General features: G+C 47.9%; 2 protein-coding genes across 4 annotated transcripts; one reads left to right on the top strand and one right to left on the bottom strand.

Annotated features, from left to right (window-relative positions):
* The first annotated feature begins 5,675 nt into the window (after positions 1-5,675).
* Positions 5,676-8,553, top strand: LOC119285277 (putative clathrin assembly protein At2g25430). Its single transcript, XM_037564520.1, has 2 exons — positions 5,676-5,967; positions 6,330-8,553. Exon 2 carries the CDS (start codon positions 6,407-6,409, stop codon positions 8,321-8,323), a length of 1,917 nt encoding a protein of 638 aa, XP_037420417.1. The 5' UTR covers positions 5,676-5,967; positions 6,330-6,406; the 3' UTR covers positions 8,324-8,553.
* A 2,262-nt stretch (positions 8,554-10,815) lies between these two features.
* LOC119285276 (palmitoyltransferase Hip14-like) lies at positions 10,816-16,796 on the bottom strand. Of its 3 annotated transcripts, none has more exons than XM_037564518.1 (11): positions 16,321-16,796; positions 16,109-16,243; positions 15,541-15,607; positions 13,771-13,867; positions 13,569-13,662; positions 13,400-13,483; positions 13,143-13,183; positions 12,259-12,324; positions 11,385-11,444; positions 11,234-11,285; positions 10,816-11,130 (listed from the first exon to the last, which is right to left on the bottom strand). In XM_037564518.1, exons 1-11 carry the CDS (start codon positions 16,484-16,486, stop codon positions 11,054-11,056), a joined length of 939 nt encoding a protein of 312 aa, XP_037420415.1. In that variant the 5' UTR covers positions 16,487-16,796; the 3' UTR covers positions 10,816-11,053. The 3 variants fall into 3 exon arrangements, with proteins under 3 accessions (XP_037420415.1, XP_037420414.1, XP_037420416.1); XM_037564517.1 differs by having other exon boundaries at positions 13,569-13,665; positions 16,321-16,793; XM_037564519.1 differs by lacking the exon at positions 15,541-15,607 and having other exon boundaries at positions 13,569-13,665; positions 16,321-16,795.
* Positions 16,797-18,784: the final 1,988 nt, after the last annotated feature.

The following is an 18,784-nucleotide window of genomic DNA, read 5'->3' as shown; positions in this document are numbered from 1 at the left end:
CTACTTTTGTCAGGATAGCTGGTACTAGCTGTGCCCCTTCAAATTAGCCCGCCATTGTTGGCTCCCTTCCCGCTCGATATTTGGGATGAGGACCAGGGCTTCTATAAATAGGACTAGCCACCCCCAGGGAAGGGGGGCATCGACAATCGGAGAGAGAGAGAGAGAAGGGTGACTGAACTCCTCCCAGCAGTTCATCGCCCCGGCCAAGAACAGACCCTCGCGAGGTTGTTCTTCCTTGTATTGTTCATCATCAGCCCAAGAGGCAATCCACCATGCCACACACTGGAGTAGGGTATTACACCACAACTGTGGCCCGAACCAGTATAAACCCTGTGTCTCTCGTGTTGTTCTTCCCATAGCTTAGATCTTAGCGAGGCGGAGGGATGCAGATAGGTAGGAGGCGAAATCTCCGCGCGCACCCTAGTGTTCGAACTTAAAGGGTCTGCCGGAACCCGAAATCTGACATATATATGCTCACGAGGCTCAAGCAATACAACAACTATTTCATCAATCCTCTCTTTCCCTTCTAACAATTACTGTGAAATTACACTGAAGAAACTGTGCTAACGCACACTACCAGCTTAGTACTTCCTTCATCCATAATATAAGAGTATTTTTAACACTAGTATAGTGTGAAAAATGCTTTTATATTATAAGATGGATGAAATAGAACTGAACGGAAAGGCAAGCAATCCGCACGCCAGAGAAGTTGACTCTTGATGCGCAGACAATTCACGCGTACCTGAATCTAGAGCGAAGGATCTTCAAGCTGCGTTCGGACACTAAAAAAGTTCAGCATCTCTTGATGGAACGGATGCATTTTACTTGCTGACTAAGAGTCAGGGATGCCATTCCTTCCGGTGATCCAGTGCCAAGGCCTGCTTTTCGCCCCCACTAAACTAAATTAGCTTCACCTCTTCACCAAAGAACACGATGCCTCCTCATCTTTACCTGAAAAATTGTCCTCTCTTGATTTTAGATAGAAAGGAGAGCATCCAAAATTCGTGCCATCATCCATTGGTCCATCGCCCAGCGCTTCTTGCCAACGTCGTTAATTACCAATCACGCTGCTATGCGTTGATGCATAATCATAAACGCCCATTTGCAGCGCACTCTAGCTACATCCCCTCTCCCAAAAAAAAAAAACAGGTCGTTACCATGACAAATCGTAAGGCGAGGTTAATGAGATACGCCCGTCGGGATAGACACGACAATTCAGAGGGAATTTCCTATTCGCCGCTTACTGCGGCAAGTAGTCGCCGCCTCGCACAGGGCGCAGCTCACCTTGGGCCGGCCCATCTAACTGGTTTCGCTTCGTGATATTAAAAAACCGCGAAAAATGGTCGAAACAGGGATCGAACTAACACCTCCTGTAGAGGTACACGCCGCGGTAGCCATCGCGACCGACTCATGGATGTAAATGAACAACAAAACTAAACTTAAAGAAACTGAAAGCGACGATAAAACTTAAAACCAGTTCCTTCTACTGGTTCTTTCTGGTTTTTCTTCACAATCTTATTCTGTTATTTCTTTTTTCTTGTTTTCTTTGTTTTTTCTTTTTATTTTTTTTCCTTTTTCTTTTAAAGCTTTTCAAAAACTTCAAATATGGTTTAGAATTTTCAAGAATGTTCTTTTTGTCAAAATTTGTTCATATTTTTGAAATAGTGTTCGCATTTTCAAAATTTTGTTCACAACTTCGAAAAATGTTCCTGACTTTTTTGTTTTCTTTCTATTTCTTCTATTTTCTTCAAAATAAATTCAAAATATTCAAATATTTTTGTATTTTTTATAAAAAGTTCAGTTTTCGAAAAATGTTCTCAAAATTCAAAATTTGTTCTCGTTACACAAAAAAGTTCAAAACTTTCGAAATGCAGAAAATGTACCAGATTTCATAAGATGTTCACGTTTTCATAAAATATTCGCGCTTCCAAATTTGTTCGGGATTTTTCAAAATTGTTCTCTGTTTCAAATTTTGTTCTCAAGATTCAAAAAATGTTCGTGATTTAAAAAATTGTTCGCTCTTCCAACTTTGTTCGGGATTTTTCAAAATTGTTCTCAAGATTCAAAAAATGTTTGTGCTTTAGAAAATTGTTCGCTCTTCCAAATTTGTTCGGGATTTTACAAAATTGTTCTCAAGATTAAAAAATGTTTGTGCTTTAAAAACTTGTTCGCTCTTCCAAATTTGTTTGGGATTTTTCAAAATTGTTCTCAAGAATAAAAAATGTGTGTGCTTTAAAAAATTGTTCACACTCCAAAAATTGTTCTCAAGATTCAAAAAATGTTCGTGCTTTAAAAAATTGTTCGCGCTAATTTGTTCGGGATTTTTCAAAATTGTTCTGAAGATTCAAAAATGTTTTGTGCTTTAAAAAATTGTTCACGCTTCCAAATTTGTTCTCCGTTTCAAAATTTGTTCTCAAGATTCAGAAAATGTTTGTGCTTTAAAGAAATGTCACAAATTCCATAAATGATTGAGAAACTCAAATTTTGCTCGTTTTCAGAAAATTTGTTTGCGTAATTGTACGTTCAAAATGTTGTTCACTACAGTAACTAATTCCGGTTCAAAAATTTGTTTGTGTAATCGTACGTTCAAAAAAGTTTGCGCTTTTGAAAAATTGTTCCCATTATCAAACTTTTGTTCTCAAGATTCTATAAAGGTTCAGGTTTTCGAAAAAAATTCAGGAATTTTTTAAAGAAATCTGTCGAAAATGTTCACGTCTTTTGTTTTATTTTTCTGAAATTTGAAAATATGTCCGAGTTGTTAAAAAATCTATCGTATTTTGAAACATTGCTCGTTTGTTAAAAAATCACTATTTAAAGGAAAGTTTGATTTTTTTTAAAAAAACTGTCCAGATTCTTCATTGGTATTAGTTCTTATACCAGCACGCTTCACGTTTTTACAACCAACACTTGATAGGTTTACTGGTTAGCTCCGTTTGAACGCGAGTTGGAGGTCAAGAGGTCGAATCCTGGCAGAAGCGCCCTTTATTTTCGCTACTTTTTCTTTTGAGACGAACATCGCAGCGCTACTGTACAAGCAAACAGGCGCGCCCACTATTGGGCCGGCCCAGTCGGGGTTTCCGTGCATGCGTCGCGCGGTTGTTTGACGCAGAATGCGTCCAATTCAGGGGACCAAAACGGCGGCTGCTTGGTGCACATAGACTCTGCCCGTGTCACACGCGTACGGCGTACAATACATACTACTCCTACATGGAACCATTTGGGTTGCCAGCCATGAGCCATCACACCTGGGTGGACTCCGTCTTTGCATTGCAGTCTGGGTACAGCAGGGAAACGCGAGGCCCGGCCGTCCGCCGTCTTGGTTGTGGCGCATCTCAAGCCAGGTAATTGCCTGCAGATTTTGAGTATTCAAGAGAACTAGAAGCCGCGTTTATTACTATAAATATAAATAAATAAAGATCATCCGCGTTTGAGCGAGCTGTATCACGGTGGTGGCAAGGCGAGCGCAATAATAGCACGCGTAACCACTCCACTACCAGAACAGTCAACAGAATGACATGTGAATCGGAAAGAAAAAAAAAGTTAAAAGCACCAGGAGTCCTAGAACTTGCTCTCAATGTGATGCTTTAGTCCTACAATTTGAAATTTGACCCTACCCAGTCCCTCAACTTGCATAAGATATGCAAATTTGGCCCTGACGAATCAGAGAGCGCCATGTGAACGTGTGGGTGCATACCCGGTCAGCGCGTGCTCTTTTGCAAAAAGGCCCCTGGCGTTGCTGTGAATCAGGCTCCCTGTGTGTCTTGGTTGGTATTATTACAACCCTTGGCAAATGTGAAGAGGAGTGATCTAAGACCACGTCAAACCTCAGATCACATTTTGATCCAACCCTCTACAAACAGTAATCTCTTAATTCTCCCAGTATCAAGGTTTGACACCGAGTCTGGTCATGTTTTAGATCACTTCTCTTCACATTTTATCAAGATTACTGTTAAGAAAACCGCGTGACAGGGGTGCATCCAGTTTGCGGGCTCGTGGTGTTCATGTCCCTTGCCTTAGTTCATTTGGGTAGCAGTTGTACATGTGGTATGTGCTTATGATTTCTGGTGGATTCATCATATTTACTGTATGCCTGTATGTAGCACATTTCTTTGATGCACAGAACTGTACCAGTCTTGTTATTAGTCTATAAGATTATTACTGATTTGTGTACATTGGTGATTGTTGCAGTGCTAGGATATTGCCATGTTAGTTGTATGCCTATTAGCACTGCATATTAAATAAATAAACAAATGGACATATAAATAAAAGAGCATTACTACTGAAACAACATGTTCTGCATGCAGAGAAAATGAGGACTAAACATACTCAAGTCAAGCATTGTAAATGGTTCTCAACATGAACATGGTACACCTGCATGCAGTGACAGTCACAGCCTGCCACTTGTAGTACATCTCCCGGCTGAACCGGATGCGCTTCAGGTCGTTGCCGGCGCCGCCCGCCAGCGACACGAATGTGATCTGCACCCCGGGCTCCACCTGCGCCACCCACTCCCGCAACGCCGCCTCGCCCTGTCCCCCGTTGGGCGGCCGCTCCCACGCCGGCGTGGAGCTCGCGCTCGACGCCGCCGTGCCGCCCCCGTCCCCGGCGCCGTGGCCCAGGTACGTGGCCGGCGGCATCGCCATGTCGTCCTACACCACGCCCGGCCAGTAGTACCCGCTCCGGTACAACGACGTCATCCGGCCCCTCGGCGGCGGCGAGCCGCCCCGCTTCGGCACCCCCTGCCTCTGCGTGCCCGACAGCTTCAGCACCATGTCCTTGAGTACGGGTTGACCGGGTATGCACCATAACATGAGAATCAGAGAAGTGCTCATCTGTGCGGGTTGATTCACAGCAATGCCAGGGGCCTCTTTGCAAAAGAGCATGCGCTGACCGGGTATGCACCCACACATCCACATGGCGCTCTTTGATTCGTCAGGACCAAATTTGCACATCTTATGCAAGTTGAGGGATTGGATAGGGTCAAATTCAAGTTGTAGGACTAAAGCATCATATTGAGAGCAAGTTCTAGGACTCCTGATGCTTTTAACTCGGAAAAAAACAACTATCCATTCACATGCTTCTCATCAGCGGCATGCAGCCATGCAAAGATTCTCTCCTCGCCCGCTGCGCGTACGGTGCACCGCGCGAAAGGAAAGAAATGCTTGACAGCGAAAACAGTCACAGTCCTGGGCAAAAGAGGAACGAACCAGCTACTGACTCTGTTCATTCACAAATGGACAGTCTCCATTGAGAACCAAATCAATGGTCCGTCGGTCCGAAGCACCAGATCGCCTTACCCACGACAGCGACAGCGCGCGCGGTAGAGTGCGGACTGTGGACGTGACGGGGCGCGGCCGCAAGCCGTCGTCAACGGCACGGCGACCCGACCCTCCGGCGTCACGCCCCCGGCGTGCGCGGCGGCAGCTGGCACCGTTTTGCATGATCACCGCCGCACCGCACCGTATGCGGAGCTGGCATAGCGTCGCCGCATTGACCTCGTGCCCTCCCACGTCGGCGCAAGGAGGTAAAAAGTAGTACGGGGGTAGGCGCCGAGCCGCCGACCGACACAGGGGCAGGGTGCGTCGGCGCGACCAAGACGGACGGAAGGAAGGCACGCGAAGCTCGCTGCTTTTCTTGCCTGCCTCCTCCCGCGCCCGAAATAAAAATCTGAAAACAGCAAGGCACCAAACGCCCGGGAGCCCCCAACACACCACCACACACCATTTCTTCCCCCTTCCGCCTCTCGCCTCGTCTCCCCCGCAGACCACCTCAGCCGGCCTACCCTCCCTCCCTCCCGCCGCCTCCTCCTCTAAAAGCCCGGGTCAAACTCCCCCGGCCAGCGAGGGAGACGGCGGAGAGAGAGGGAGAGGGGAGAGGCTCTCGGATCCGAGCTGCTCCCTCCCGCGCCCGCCCAGATCTCCTGCGCAGCCCAGCACCCGACGCCCCGGATCTGCGCCTGTCGCAAAGGTATTCCCTTTTCCGTCCGATCTCGCTCCCTGGATCTGCGCCGGAGGTGGCTTCTGTTCCTAGGTCTGCGCCGGAGGTGGCTTCTGTTCCTACCTCTGCGGCTGCTGCGTCGGCTGCGGAGTAGGAGTAGCTACCTAACGTAGCCGATCTAGTCTAGATTAGATGATGATAAGCATCGAGAGCGGAGTTTATGGTAGGCCCACCAGAGCAAATCTCGCCTCTCGGGTCCGGGGATCTCGACCTCCGGTAGAGTAGATATCTTTACGTGTTTCCAATTAAAAGCGGGCCTGCAAAATGTTTAAGGATCTGCGTCTGGCTTTGATGAAATCTCCGGGGCTCATGTAGTGCTTCTTTTTGGTCAGATCTACAAGCGACCGGCCGGCAGCTTGCCGCCGCTGGTGGTTGGTTCGTTGGTGAGGAGGAGGATTAGGCGGCGGAGATGTCGTCCAGCACGATCCGGAAGGCGCTGGGCGCCGTCAAGGACCAGACCAGCATCGGGCTCGCCAAGGTCACCAGCAACATCGCGCCGGAGCTCGACGTGCTCATCGTCAAGACCACCAGCCACGACGACGAGCCGGCCGAGGAGCGCCACATCCGCGAGATCCTCCACCTCACCTCCGGATCCCGCGCCCACGTCGCCGCCGCCGTCGCCGGCTGCGCCCGCAGGCTCTCCCGCACCCGCGACTACGTCGTCGCGCTCAAGTCGCTCATGCTCGTGCACCGTCTCCTCACCGACGGCGACCCCTTCTTCCACCGGGAGCTCCTCCACGCCACGCGTCGGGGCACCCGCCTCCTCAACCTCTCCGACTTCCGTGACGAGGCCCACTCTGGCTCGTGGGACCACTCCGCCTTCGTCCGCACCTATGCGCTCTACCTCGACCAGCGCCTCGAGTTCCTCCTCCACGAGCGCAAGCAGGGCTCCAACGCTAATGGAAGCGCCAGCCTGAACGGGCCATCCCCGCGTGACCGTTGGGGCTCTCCTGACCCGTATGGCCGCCGGTCACCCTCGTACACCTCCCCTCCAGGGAATGGGTATGGAGGGTACGATGATAACCGTGACAGCAGGAATGGCGCCAACTCTGATGACAAGAGGCCACCTACCCCTGTGAGGGATATGAAGCCGGAGCGGGTCCTTGGCCGTATGCACCACCTGCAGCAGCTGCTTGACAGGTTCCTTGCCTGCCGCCCCACAGGTGGCGCGAAGCAGAGCAGGATGGTGCTGGTTGCACTGTATCAGATGGCGAGGGAGAGCTTCCAGCTCTACGCCGATATCTGCGAGGTACTTGCGGTGCTGCTGGACAGGTTCTTCGACATGGAATATGCTGATTGTGTCAAGGCCTTTGAGGCATATGCCAGTGCGGCAAAGCAGATTGATGAGCTTTGCTCATTTTATGCTTGGTGTAAGGACACCGGGGTAGCGAGATCATCGGAGTACCCAGAGGTGCAGCGGGTCACTGATAAGTTACTGGAGACACTGGAGGAGTTTATGAGGGACCGGGCAAAGCGCCCCAAGAGCCCACCACAGGAGCCTGAGCCGGAGCCTGTCAAGGAGGAAGAGCCAGAGCCGGACATGAACAGCATCAAGGCGCTTCCTGCACCAGAGGACTACAAGGAGCCTGAACCTGAGAAGGTGGAGGAAGAGGTGAAGCCAGAGCCCCCGCCGCAGCCCCAGGGTGATCTGGTGGATCTTCGAGAAGACACTGTGAGTGCAGACGAGCAAGGTAATAGGCTTGCTCTGGCCCTCTTCCAAGGACCACCTGCTGCTGGTGGTAGCAATGGGTCATGGGAGGCCTTCCCTTCCAATGGTGGCAACGAAGTGACTTCTGCGTGGCAGAATCCTGCGGCTGAGCCTGGTAAGGCCGATTGGGAACTCGCCCTTGTGGAGACGGCTAGCAACTTGTCCAAGCAGAAGGCTGTAATGACAGGTGGTATGGATAATCTGCTACTGAATGGTATGTACGACCAAGGTGTTGTGCGTCAGCATGTCAACGCACAGGCGACAAGTGGGAGCTCCAGCAGTGTTGCCCTACCTGCGCCTGGACAGAAGACACAGATGCTGGCTCTTCCAGCTCCAGACGGTTCGATGCAGAACGTTGGTGGAGATCCTTTCGCGGCATCCCTTACCTTTGCACCACCATCCTATGTGCAGATGGCTGAGATGGAGAAGAAGCAGCAGTTCTTGACACAGGAGCAGATGATGTGGCAGCAGTACCAACGGGACGGCATGCAGGGGCCGTCGAGCTTGGCCAAGCTCGATCGGACCTACAACAACGGCTTCGGCTCAAACCCAGCCATGCCATACGGGATGCCAAACGCGCCAATGGCGAATACAGGGTATTACTACCCCACTTACTGAGCTATTCTTTGTTCAAATCCTTACAGTTGCTGTGAATTTTGTTCTGTATTTGTGGTCTTACTCCTCGGGGCTGTGTCCAGCATCAGTTGTTGTGTCCCCTGTCTCTGGATCAAACCTTTTGGTCTCTTATATATATGTAATTCTATTTGTTTGGAACCAAATGCGGCATCTACGGGTTGGTTATAGTTGAATACATAATCTGAGCCTTCATAGTACCTGATAGTACTAGAGACCTGTGCATATTGTCGGCCGCTTGGTGCTACTTCCCCCGGTTGTGACCTGTTGGCAGTGTACTGCATGTCACATCTGTCATCTACCTGCTATGATGAAAAATTGTTCCGTTTCTCAGATCTAGATCTCCTTGTTCGCTGGAGAAGTTTGTTGCTAGTTGTTGGCATTAAGGACGTCCTGGTAGGTGGTTTCCTTTGATCAATTATAACTTCGTTGAAGCGATTGCTTTCGGTGATGGACTTTGGAGCAAAGTTCCCTTGTGAAAATAGAGCTCGAATGATTTGCCTTGCTGCTCGTCGAAGTTATGGAATATCTGTTGCTGGAAGCCTGGAACCTATCAACTATCATAATGCCACGTTCACATCTCTTTGATTTGCATGATTCTCAAAATGTAGGGATAGAAAAAAAAATTACAGGATTGAAGTGACATTGCCCACTTGAATCTTACTCCCTCCGATTCAAAATAAGTGAGTTCAACCTCAATTCAAAGTTGCGACAAGTTCAACCTTAGTTCAAAACTGCGATACTTATTTTGGATCGGGGGGAGCATAGAATGGTTGATGTCACACACAAAAAAAAAAAGAGATTGTAAAAAGAGGGTACTGGATGCTAGATTTCCAACAGAGCGTACACATGATTCCTTCGAAAGAATTCCTATAGGATTCAGTCCGATGAATCAAATGACCAACATAGAATTCCTTTATAAAGATTCTAACCCTAGGAAAATCCTATTGAATCAAAGGAGCCCGCCCTCAGTTGTTGCTCCCCGATGTATAAGTTCTCAATATCAACCCCGTCAACAGGATGAAACATGGTTACAGATTTTTTTATGAGGGGACGGTGCTCGGCGGTGGGGGCTAGGGATGGTTTCACCAACTACACCATGCGGGTTAGTGGTCGCTAAGGACGATCAAATCAAGGCGATCGGGTACGTCGTGCGTGATTGACTCTTCCGCTTGGTGCTGTGTTTTCCTGGGGGAAAAAACTGAGCTTTGTTTCCCTAGGTCGCTTTCTTGTCCTGACGACCCTTTCTTCAGTGCTGCTTGCGGTCATCTGGTTACAATTCCTTTCCTTTATTTTCTCTCGGCCCTTCTTTTCCAACTACGAATGATTGGACGCTTGGAATACACCTCGACATCTTTATCTCCTCCGTTTCGGAATCAGAGCTAGCACTACACTCCTCAAGAGGAAAGGCAACAAAAAATGTTCAATAAAAAAAAGGGTACAGAAAATGGAAATGGAGCCCAAAAGGTGGAAACACACCAGCGCTGCCGCGAACGACCCCGAGTCCCCCTTCCCTAGCCCGTTTGAAAATTTCACTTCACCGTTTACATTTTCAAAAAGAAGTTAGACTTGGAAGTTCAGATTTCATGAGAGGAGAGGGCGGGTTAAGACGACGACGCTTGGCACAATGCGGCGTGGATGCACACAACATAGACATCCCCAAATGCAAGCTGAGAGGTCCGGAGTGTGCTTTCCCCGCACGGCAACGCACTTTCTTAAACCGACTGGCGGCTACCCATGGGCCATGGCGGATAAGCAGCACGTCCTTGTCATTTCGGGCACGTTGTTGTCTTCTCTTTTTTTCTTTTGGACACGTCGTTATCTTTCTTTCTTTTTTGCGCGCGAGGGGAAAGAAGTTTCATTCCATAGTGAGAGAATTACACTCAAGAGGCAAAAGATCTTCAATACGTGATGGTCCTACGTGCATCCACATAGTCGTGATACACTCTATACGACTAAGTTTGCCAAACAGTCGGCAATTCTATTTCGATCCCTAATCAACATCTGAGGAATAAACTCCCTGTCTCTCATCAACTTCTTGATTTCAGCCACGAGATGACCATAGGCAGAACGATCAAGTCTGTTCCTGATAGACAAGATAAGGCCTGAAACAGATTGGACAATGAGTGAAATGTTGTATAGCCAACACCATTCCTTGCATAATTCCATGTATCTCAGTTTCCACTGCATTGCCTATCGCTAGTGCCTAGTGGGGCAGCAAAAATTATGCAGTAAACCTTTGTCAAATTTAAACTAAAACCGCAACACTTATTTTGAAACTAAGGAACAGAACGACCTGCTCAAAGGTGTAGCGCTCAAAACAATGAGGGCAGGCCTGGCGCAGTGGTGAAGTCCTCCCCACTTGTGCCAAGAGGTCCTGGGTTCGAACCAGCCTCTCTGCATTGCAGGTAAGACTAGGTTCAGGTCTGTCCTTAGTAATATAGCCTGATTGCCATACAGATGAACCACCATACTTGTGCGGCTGCCCAAATCACATTTGCAGCGACACGGCATTCATCAGCATGCAGATAGCGTTCAACGAGGATTTTCAAAAAATGTTAATTGCTCGTATTAAGGCAGACTCTGAACTGCCACAGTCCAAATGATACACAAACCAATGAATATGAATCAGTGGTACAGTAACAGGCAAAAAATATCTTCAGGGATCTTGAGTGGGTGTTCTCCGGTCTCGGTGCGTTTTAGATTATACTTGTATTATTTCGGCTTCAGGAACTCCCTAATGTTACAAAGCATGCCTTTGTCGTATGGGTTGACAAACTTGACTTCAAAATCTGCATTTGTGGTTTGGAAAAAGAAGGTCAAACATGTACCATAATTTAAAAAGCAACAAGAGGAATTAATCAGTCAGCGGTAATGTTTATACTGGTAAAGCACCTGACTGAGGCTGTTCCTTCATTTGGAATTCAGGATATTTCTTCCAGTTTATCTGGATAAATCTCACCTCTTAGCTATAAGAAACAGCAAACGAGAAGACGACCTGCAATTGGTGAAGAAAGAGTCCAAAGCATGGGAAATTTGACATTACCCACTCATCCGTCCTGATGTTGAAGCAGATGCCGTACACATGCCATATCAGGAACACAACCTGGCAAGGAGCAGCAAAATTCATACCCCAAGACTTAGGAGAAACAACATGGATCATAAAAAGTCATAATCAGCACATTTGGTCTAGACAAAGGCTCACAGCAACACAAGTGCAGTCATGGCCTTGCATAGGAAGATAGATTTCAAGGGCAGCCCCAGTGCATGTAGCTCCCGCTTGCGCAGGGTCTGGGGAAGGGTCCGACCACTTTGGGTCTATTGTACGCAGCCTTTCCCTACATTTCTGTAAGAGGCTGTTTCCAGAAATGTAGGGAAAGGCTGGATTTCAAGCTGTGCCAAAAATAAAAAGATCCACCAGCTGACATATTTAAGACACTTGGTCAATCATAGAAAAAGCGGCCAGTGACTGAGATTAGAGAGAGCAAACTAGTATTTCTAGTTGCATGCTTTCAGTGTGCATCTATATCAGGATCGGCATAGCTGAATACAATTTTATAAATGTTGGCACTTTCAGTACAGTTGAGACATGAAAAACCATGACACCGTATATCACTAGTTGTAAACCTCTGCAGTGTACAGTACATTGTTTGTGTTTCTTTTCTGTCCGTAATTCATGAAGCATGATCTGTTGAGCCATTACCCTCAATTCTATCCAAAAAATATATTCTGATTATCTTGTCAGATAAATTGTTGATTGCATGCAGACAACTCTATCTCATAAGCGAATATTGCCACAGTTCAGACACATGAGATGCTTTTTCTCCTTCCAAATAATACAGCTCATTCATGTGCAGAGGTAAATGGTTACAGAAGCAAAAACTATGGTCAATGTGGCTTCCAAGAGGTTAACAACGAACCTGCCATACCACTTGGAGGACTGAGAAGAGCATTGTGCCGATCACCATGTTTAGAGATAAATGATTCTGTAAAATTGCCCAAATTAAGTATCATGCAGTGATCCTTACATACAATGATGCTATCTGATGGCCAAATCAAACAAATGAATCATAGGGGAAAAACTGAAAAGAATGTTCTGTAATTAAAATATGACAGGGTTTTTCAAAACACTCTGAATTACACGTTCTCTGGAAAATCATACCGAACTAGACTACAGATGCACTTATTGTGCCTAAATATCTGAATCTACTAAGATAGACCAGCATTGGTTGAAAATCATAAATCCCATGATGCCTACTCCCTCTGTTCCAAAGTAAGTGTCGTGGTTTTAGTTCAAATATGAACTAAAACCACGACACTTATTTTTTTCGCGAATACGCAAAAGCTTTGCGTATCATTGCATAGATAGGGGGTAGAAAAAGGTAGCGGTTACAGGGGTAGCGTCGCAAGCACGTACACCTAGGGCGTGAGCGAGAGCTACAAGGGCGCGGAGGGGGGGAGTACAAGACAACCATTGCGTGTTAACATGAGCTGTTGGTTTTGTGCCTTTGAAAAACAGAGTTTGCCTTGCCTAACTTTGACCAAATTTTGCTAACATCTAGTTTGATGCAAAAGTTTTGGGTTTTCTACTCTAATACTATTTTCGGAACAAAACTTAGCCAAAACACTGGGGCCACCCAGATTTTGCTAAAAAAATGCTTTCCATGTTCTACGTTTGGGCATAAGCCAAACCTGATCAATGTATGAGACCTTTCATGCAAGGAACAAAAGATCAATTGGCTTGACAATGTAATCATAATATCACTTGGCAAGGTATGCAAAATAAGATGATGGAAAGAGATACCTCAGTTCTTAAAGTTCCTGAGGTTATGCATCTAGTTATATCTGTAAAATAGAATAAAAACAGTTACAGATGCAGCGAAATCCATGATTGCAAATACTATTTGGATATAAGAAACGTGAAAGTCCAAAAAGAGTAAATGTATGTACAATGTCTTTAATTAGAAAAAAAGACATTTCCAGCTGTGAAAGCATGTAGACCAGCTATCCCGGGAAACAGTTAATTTATTTCAGACGTGAAGGAGATAAAAAGCCACATACATTTAGTTGAACACATTATATATGTCGATTCAGCAACAACAAATCCTGTCAAAAGTGCCATAAATAGCCTATGATTTTTCTGTCCTGCAAAACACGGTATGCAGGTTAAAGTGTGCATCTATCTATAATGCAAAAACAGAAGCAAAACTAAAAAAATGCAATATAGTACCTATGCAATTACCAAATGCAGGGCAATGGTGGTCATAACCTCTAACATTTGCTTTGCAACAGTTACAATGCCTCACCCTTGAGAGTGATGGGTACTTCTACACCAAAAGTACAAAAGATTCAGCATGTTAATGCACGACGTCCAGATTTCAGGTTAGCAACTTAATATAACAACTTCATTGAAAACTCTACTTTCTCAACACCTCACTCGAGCATATAGCATCCACGAAATCCTTGCAGCCAGCCTCTTCCAAAAATGAAGATTCGTATGCAACAATGCCAGGATCACCAGAAAGAATCCTGCAATAAAAAAATCAAACTAAACCCCTAATCCCAGAGGCAGTTGTATGCTAAGGCCAATAAATGTTAAGCGGAGTATGTCCAAATGGACTTTTGTTGTTGTTGTTTTAAAGCCTGAACTTCATTATGGAGTCCAAGATGAACCTCGAACTTCCAATCTCCAAAATCTGAACCCTTATCTTATAATCCTAGCCCGACCCTTGGACCTTGAAGCTTGTTTGACTTTGACACACCCACGATGATACGGCCACGTCTACACACATGACTGAATATGCTACGCGTGGTGTTCAAGGTGAACCTATAATTATTGTTGACGTTACTGTTACGCCAAGCTTGAAAACAGGAGAAGTACGTGTACCAAAGTACATACGTTTTGATCTGGAAGAGGAGAAGGACACATAAGAATTAATGGAAATTACAAGTAGGCATTTTGTGGTACTTCCATTTATGTGCGTACAACCATGCATGCATGAGGAACATGATGCATTGGTGAGTCACGTTGATGGATAATAATTTCCATCGGTTTAAACCAGAGAAGACAGCCTATGTTGTGCATGATAAGGAATCTACGACTGAAGAGTTTATTGACAGTACTACTTGCTACGTCAGGGTCAAATCTAGATCTTTTACGTTTTTATTCCTGCCCAGCAAAGAGAGGATCAGCGTGAGGATTCTAATTATTTGGGATTTCTTAAGCTTGAAGGACATCGTGTTTAGAGATATCTTGTCAAAATCTCTACTGGCATGTGAGTTCCTGCAACGCGTTTACAAGCTGAGCCTATACGGTTCGTCCACGTTATTCCTTTAGATCGAAGGGTTGGCGTGTTGTTTCCCTGGGACTTGCAAACATCTTCGTAAACCTGCTGCGATGGAGGTTCGTGCCGTGAAAGATCGGGCCAACAACGACCAATCCTTGCGTCGAGGTTCACCCCACATAACACGAAAAGAGCGATCACAAATTCACAATCAAAAACTCATATCCTCGCACACTCTTGTCACTGACATTCCTAGCCCTCCCCAAATTCACTCCCATTTCTCTCTCATCGCCGAGCTACCTCCGATGCAACCGTTGAAGTGTATATGTGGATTGCCTAGCCCTTTCCATCAGTTCAGACTTTTGATTGTGTTGGCTAGTGCATGAAGCTTAACATGGTATGGCCCAAGGTCTTGAGTTCAAGTCCTGGCTTTTGCAATTTATCCAAAAATTGTTGTTCCTGCCTTTGTGTCCACGTATAGGCCTCTCTTTCCGCGTCACACGTGAGAGTGGGTGTTGAAGTGTATATGTGGATTGCCTAGCCTTTCCATTAGTTCAGACTTTTGGTTGCGTTGGCTGGTGCATGAAGCTTAACAACCTCCCTTCCCCTAGCTGTTTTCCCTTCCTTGCCAGTGTCCATCTCCACCGCCGGCCCCATTCCACTCATGTCTCTATTTCTCCTCACCATCATCTCCCCCACCACACCCTTTTTCCTGGTGTGCCGAATAAGTATAAGCTCAAGGTTAGGATCAGGATTAGAAAGTTCAAAGTTCCACTTTCAATGTTTGAAAGTTCAGAGTCCATCTTGGAACGAGAACCATAGTTTAAGGTTTACAATGAACAATTTCCTTAGTGACTAAATAGAGCTTAGAGATCGGTAAGTGCATCGCAAAAATTATGTTCCAGAGGAGTAGCTAACCTGTAAAGTCCCCACAGAAGCAGTGCACACTCAGCATTAATTAGCATGTCTAGTAGAGAAGAGGTATCTACAAAACATAAGGCTAGTTATAGAACAAGGATATTCTAGAGTATAGTTAGAAAACTATCAGAAGCTCTATACACTTATTTAACTACACCCTGCTCCAAAGTGGCATAAATTTTTTCAAACAAGTTATGCATAATGCGAGGAGGCGAGTATAAACTACATGCTGGGATCCTAGAAAAATTATGGCACCTGATGTCCTGATCTACAATTCCATCCCAAATCATAACAAAATGTCAGGTATTACCATATTTATTTAAATAGAACTATGCTCTAGAATTGCAATACATCAGGAACGGCTCTTAGCTCCATCCACAAATATAGCATATATCTAAAGCAATAAACACCGTCCAAATGGCATTCCACCAGTGCACTGAGCTATAATAATGAATGCTTATCTCTATTAAAAAAGGAAAAGGAGACACACATAATATGCAATTTCAAACACTAAAGACATACGCACACTCTGCAAAGTCCAAACAGATGTAATGCACGGGGATTTCACCTCTCCGGATGACGAATAGGTAGACGCCCCACAAAAATAGCACGTTGAACAGCACGAATAGCGGGGCCGACGCGGCCACTCCGATGAACCTCCTCCAGAACCTGCCCACCAGAATAGCCGCCAGGAATACCAAACCTGTGCAGCACGCAACCGAAGCAAGGTCAAAATTGCACTAAAAGAGGCACAGGAAAGGAAAGCAAGCACGCACTGACCTGCGACAGGGAGCATGGCGAGGAGGGAGATGGATGGGAGGAGGCGGGGCACTATGGCCACGGCGAGCTGCGAGAAGAGAACCAGGCCGCATGATACCAGCGCGGAGCACAGCACCTCCCATGGCGACCGCCGCAACCGGTGGAGCTCCGACGCCAGCCTGCTCATCGCCGACAACTCCTCCGCCACACCCTCTGGATCCCAAGAACCATCAATAACTCTTGAGCCCGCAGATCCAGCCGGGGTCGGTACGGCCAGGGCCGTGTTCCGGCGAGACCTCCGATCTTGGCGGATTCCGAGACAAACTGAGGAAGGAATCGAAGAAGATGCGGGCGAATCTTAGTGGAGAACTCGCGGGGGAATTTCGTCGAACATGTGTAGTGGGCGGTGGTGTGGGAACAGCAACAACTAGCAACGCGTCAAAGGAAAGGGCACCAATAGGCGCCGGTGCGCCGGCCGAATCGTTCGGCCGGTCAGCCCCTGGCCGCACGATGCGCACGTCTATACCGCATGATTCCTTCCCTGGCCCCCTCGTGCAGTCGTCTTCTTCTTCTCGACAGCTCCCCTAAATCTCCTACTTCCTCCCCTCACTGACCAGCCATGACTCTGCGCTTGCCCCTGCGCCGCCGCGCTCCCATCGCCGTCGAGTGGTTGCAACTTTTTCACCGGACGTTTCCAGCATCCTTGATAGAAAGTTCCCACACTGCCGGTGGTGACCACCGCAACTTTGGGGAGTAGCGTCGCCGGCGCTCCATCGGACTGGTTCCAGCACCGATCTCGCTCCGCCGGTCCACGTGTGCATCATCCCAAAAATCAAGAGGTTGCCCTCCCCCCCTTGCAGCTCCACTGCACCGCGGTTCCAGCTCGCTGAACAACGGTTGCAACATCCCAGCTACAGGGGGGTCGCCTTGCAGCTCCACTGGACCGCTGTTGCAGTTCCGCTGGGTTGCGGTTCCAGCTCTTGTGGCCATGGTTTGCAGCTCCCCTTGCCTGGTTGCGGCACGCCATGCCGGCGGCCATGTCGTCTCGCTGTCACCGATGCAGCAAATTGGTCGCCCGTAGTAGCAAAACAAAACCACGGTTGCAGCTCCCGTGCATCGCCATTGCAGCTCTAGAATACTGTTGTAGCTTTTTCCTGTGGCCGCCGGTCGCAACCCGTCTTCGCACCCCCACCCATCACGGATGTAGCAAATTTGATCACTGGTTCCAGCAAATCTAGATGCCCGTTCCAGCAAAAATAACTGCCACCGTCGTTGCTCACACCGATTGTAGCAAAAAAACGTCTGATTCCAGCATCTGGTGTGGTCAGTTATAGCAACAAAAATTGTTGGTTGTAGCTCCAACCCTGGTCGGCTCCAGCATTTGGTGTGGTCGGTTGTAGCTTTTTGGTGGATGGTTGTAGCTTTTTTGGTGGACGGTTGTAGCTTTTCTGTCCACCGGTTGTAGCTTCCCCGCGTGCTTCCTCCTTTGTCCCCGTCCTCCCGTGTTAACCTCGTCGGAGAAGCCGCGACCCTCGTGGGAGGCAGGACGAGGAGAGAGGCAGAGAGGTCCGCGGAGATAGAGACAGGGGAAGAGAAACTGCAGCTCACGCGTAGCCGGATGTAGCTTTTCCGTCCACCGGCTTCAGCTCCCCGGCGTGCTTCCTCCTCTGTCCCCGTTGTGCCGTGTTGTCCTCGCCGGAGAAGCTGCGACGCTCGCCGGAGGCAGGACAAGGAGAGAGGCAGAGAAGTCCGCGGAGATGAAGATGGGGAAGAGAAATCCAGAGACGAAGCATGCGCGGATGAAATGTGTGTGGATGAGAGGATAGGGGAAAGATGACTGCGTGCGGTCCCTTGTGCCGCGTGGCATCCGCATGGGCGAGTGACCAGCCAAATCGTTCGGCCAGCACGCCGTTCTGAAATGTTTCCCCAAAGGAAAGGGCGGTGCTAGGCGCCGGTCGCATCCTGTGCGCTAAGAGCATCCCAACAGAAATGCACATGTAAAAATACCTAACTTTTGCATCTTCAAACACCAAAAAGATGCAAAAAAATACATCTCCGCCTCCCAAAGATGTAAAATACAACACTTAAATATACATCTCCACCTCCCGCCACAGCCACGTGCCAACCATCGTTTCCTTTCACTTCCCTCCCTTCTTCCTCTCACCTCTCGCCACACCACCGTCGCCGGCCACCCGCCCACGAGCAGTCGCCCCTGCGCCAGATCCGGCCCTGTTGTCGCCCCGCTGCCGGTTCCGACGTCCACCATCGGCCACCGCCCGAAGCCGCGAATCGGCGAATTTTTCCTCCTTTTCTCCCCCCGTCGATTCGGCCTCGTCGCCGCCTGATTCGCCCCCTCCCCCGCCGCTCCTCCGTCGTCTACACTCCATCGCCGCCCCACCCCACTCTGTCGCGGCCCTACTCCACCTTTGATCGCCGCCACACGTCGTGGTTTCGCCGCCCCTGACGCCGTCCAACCTCACCACCG

This window comes from Triticum dicoccoides, chromosome 4A (assembly GCF_002162155.2).
Source record: "Triticum dicoccoides isolate Atlit2015 ecotype Zavitan chromosome 4A, WEW_v2.0, whole genome shotgun sequence".
Lineage (NCBI taxonomy): Eukaryota > Viridiplantae > Streptophyta > Magnoliopsida > Poales > Poaceae > Triticum > Triticum dicoccoides.
Note: the sequence above shows the minus strand (reverse complement) of the source record. Positions and strands in the feature narration are given on the sequence as shown.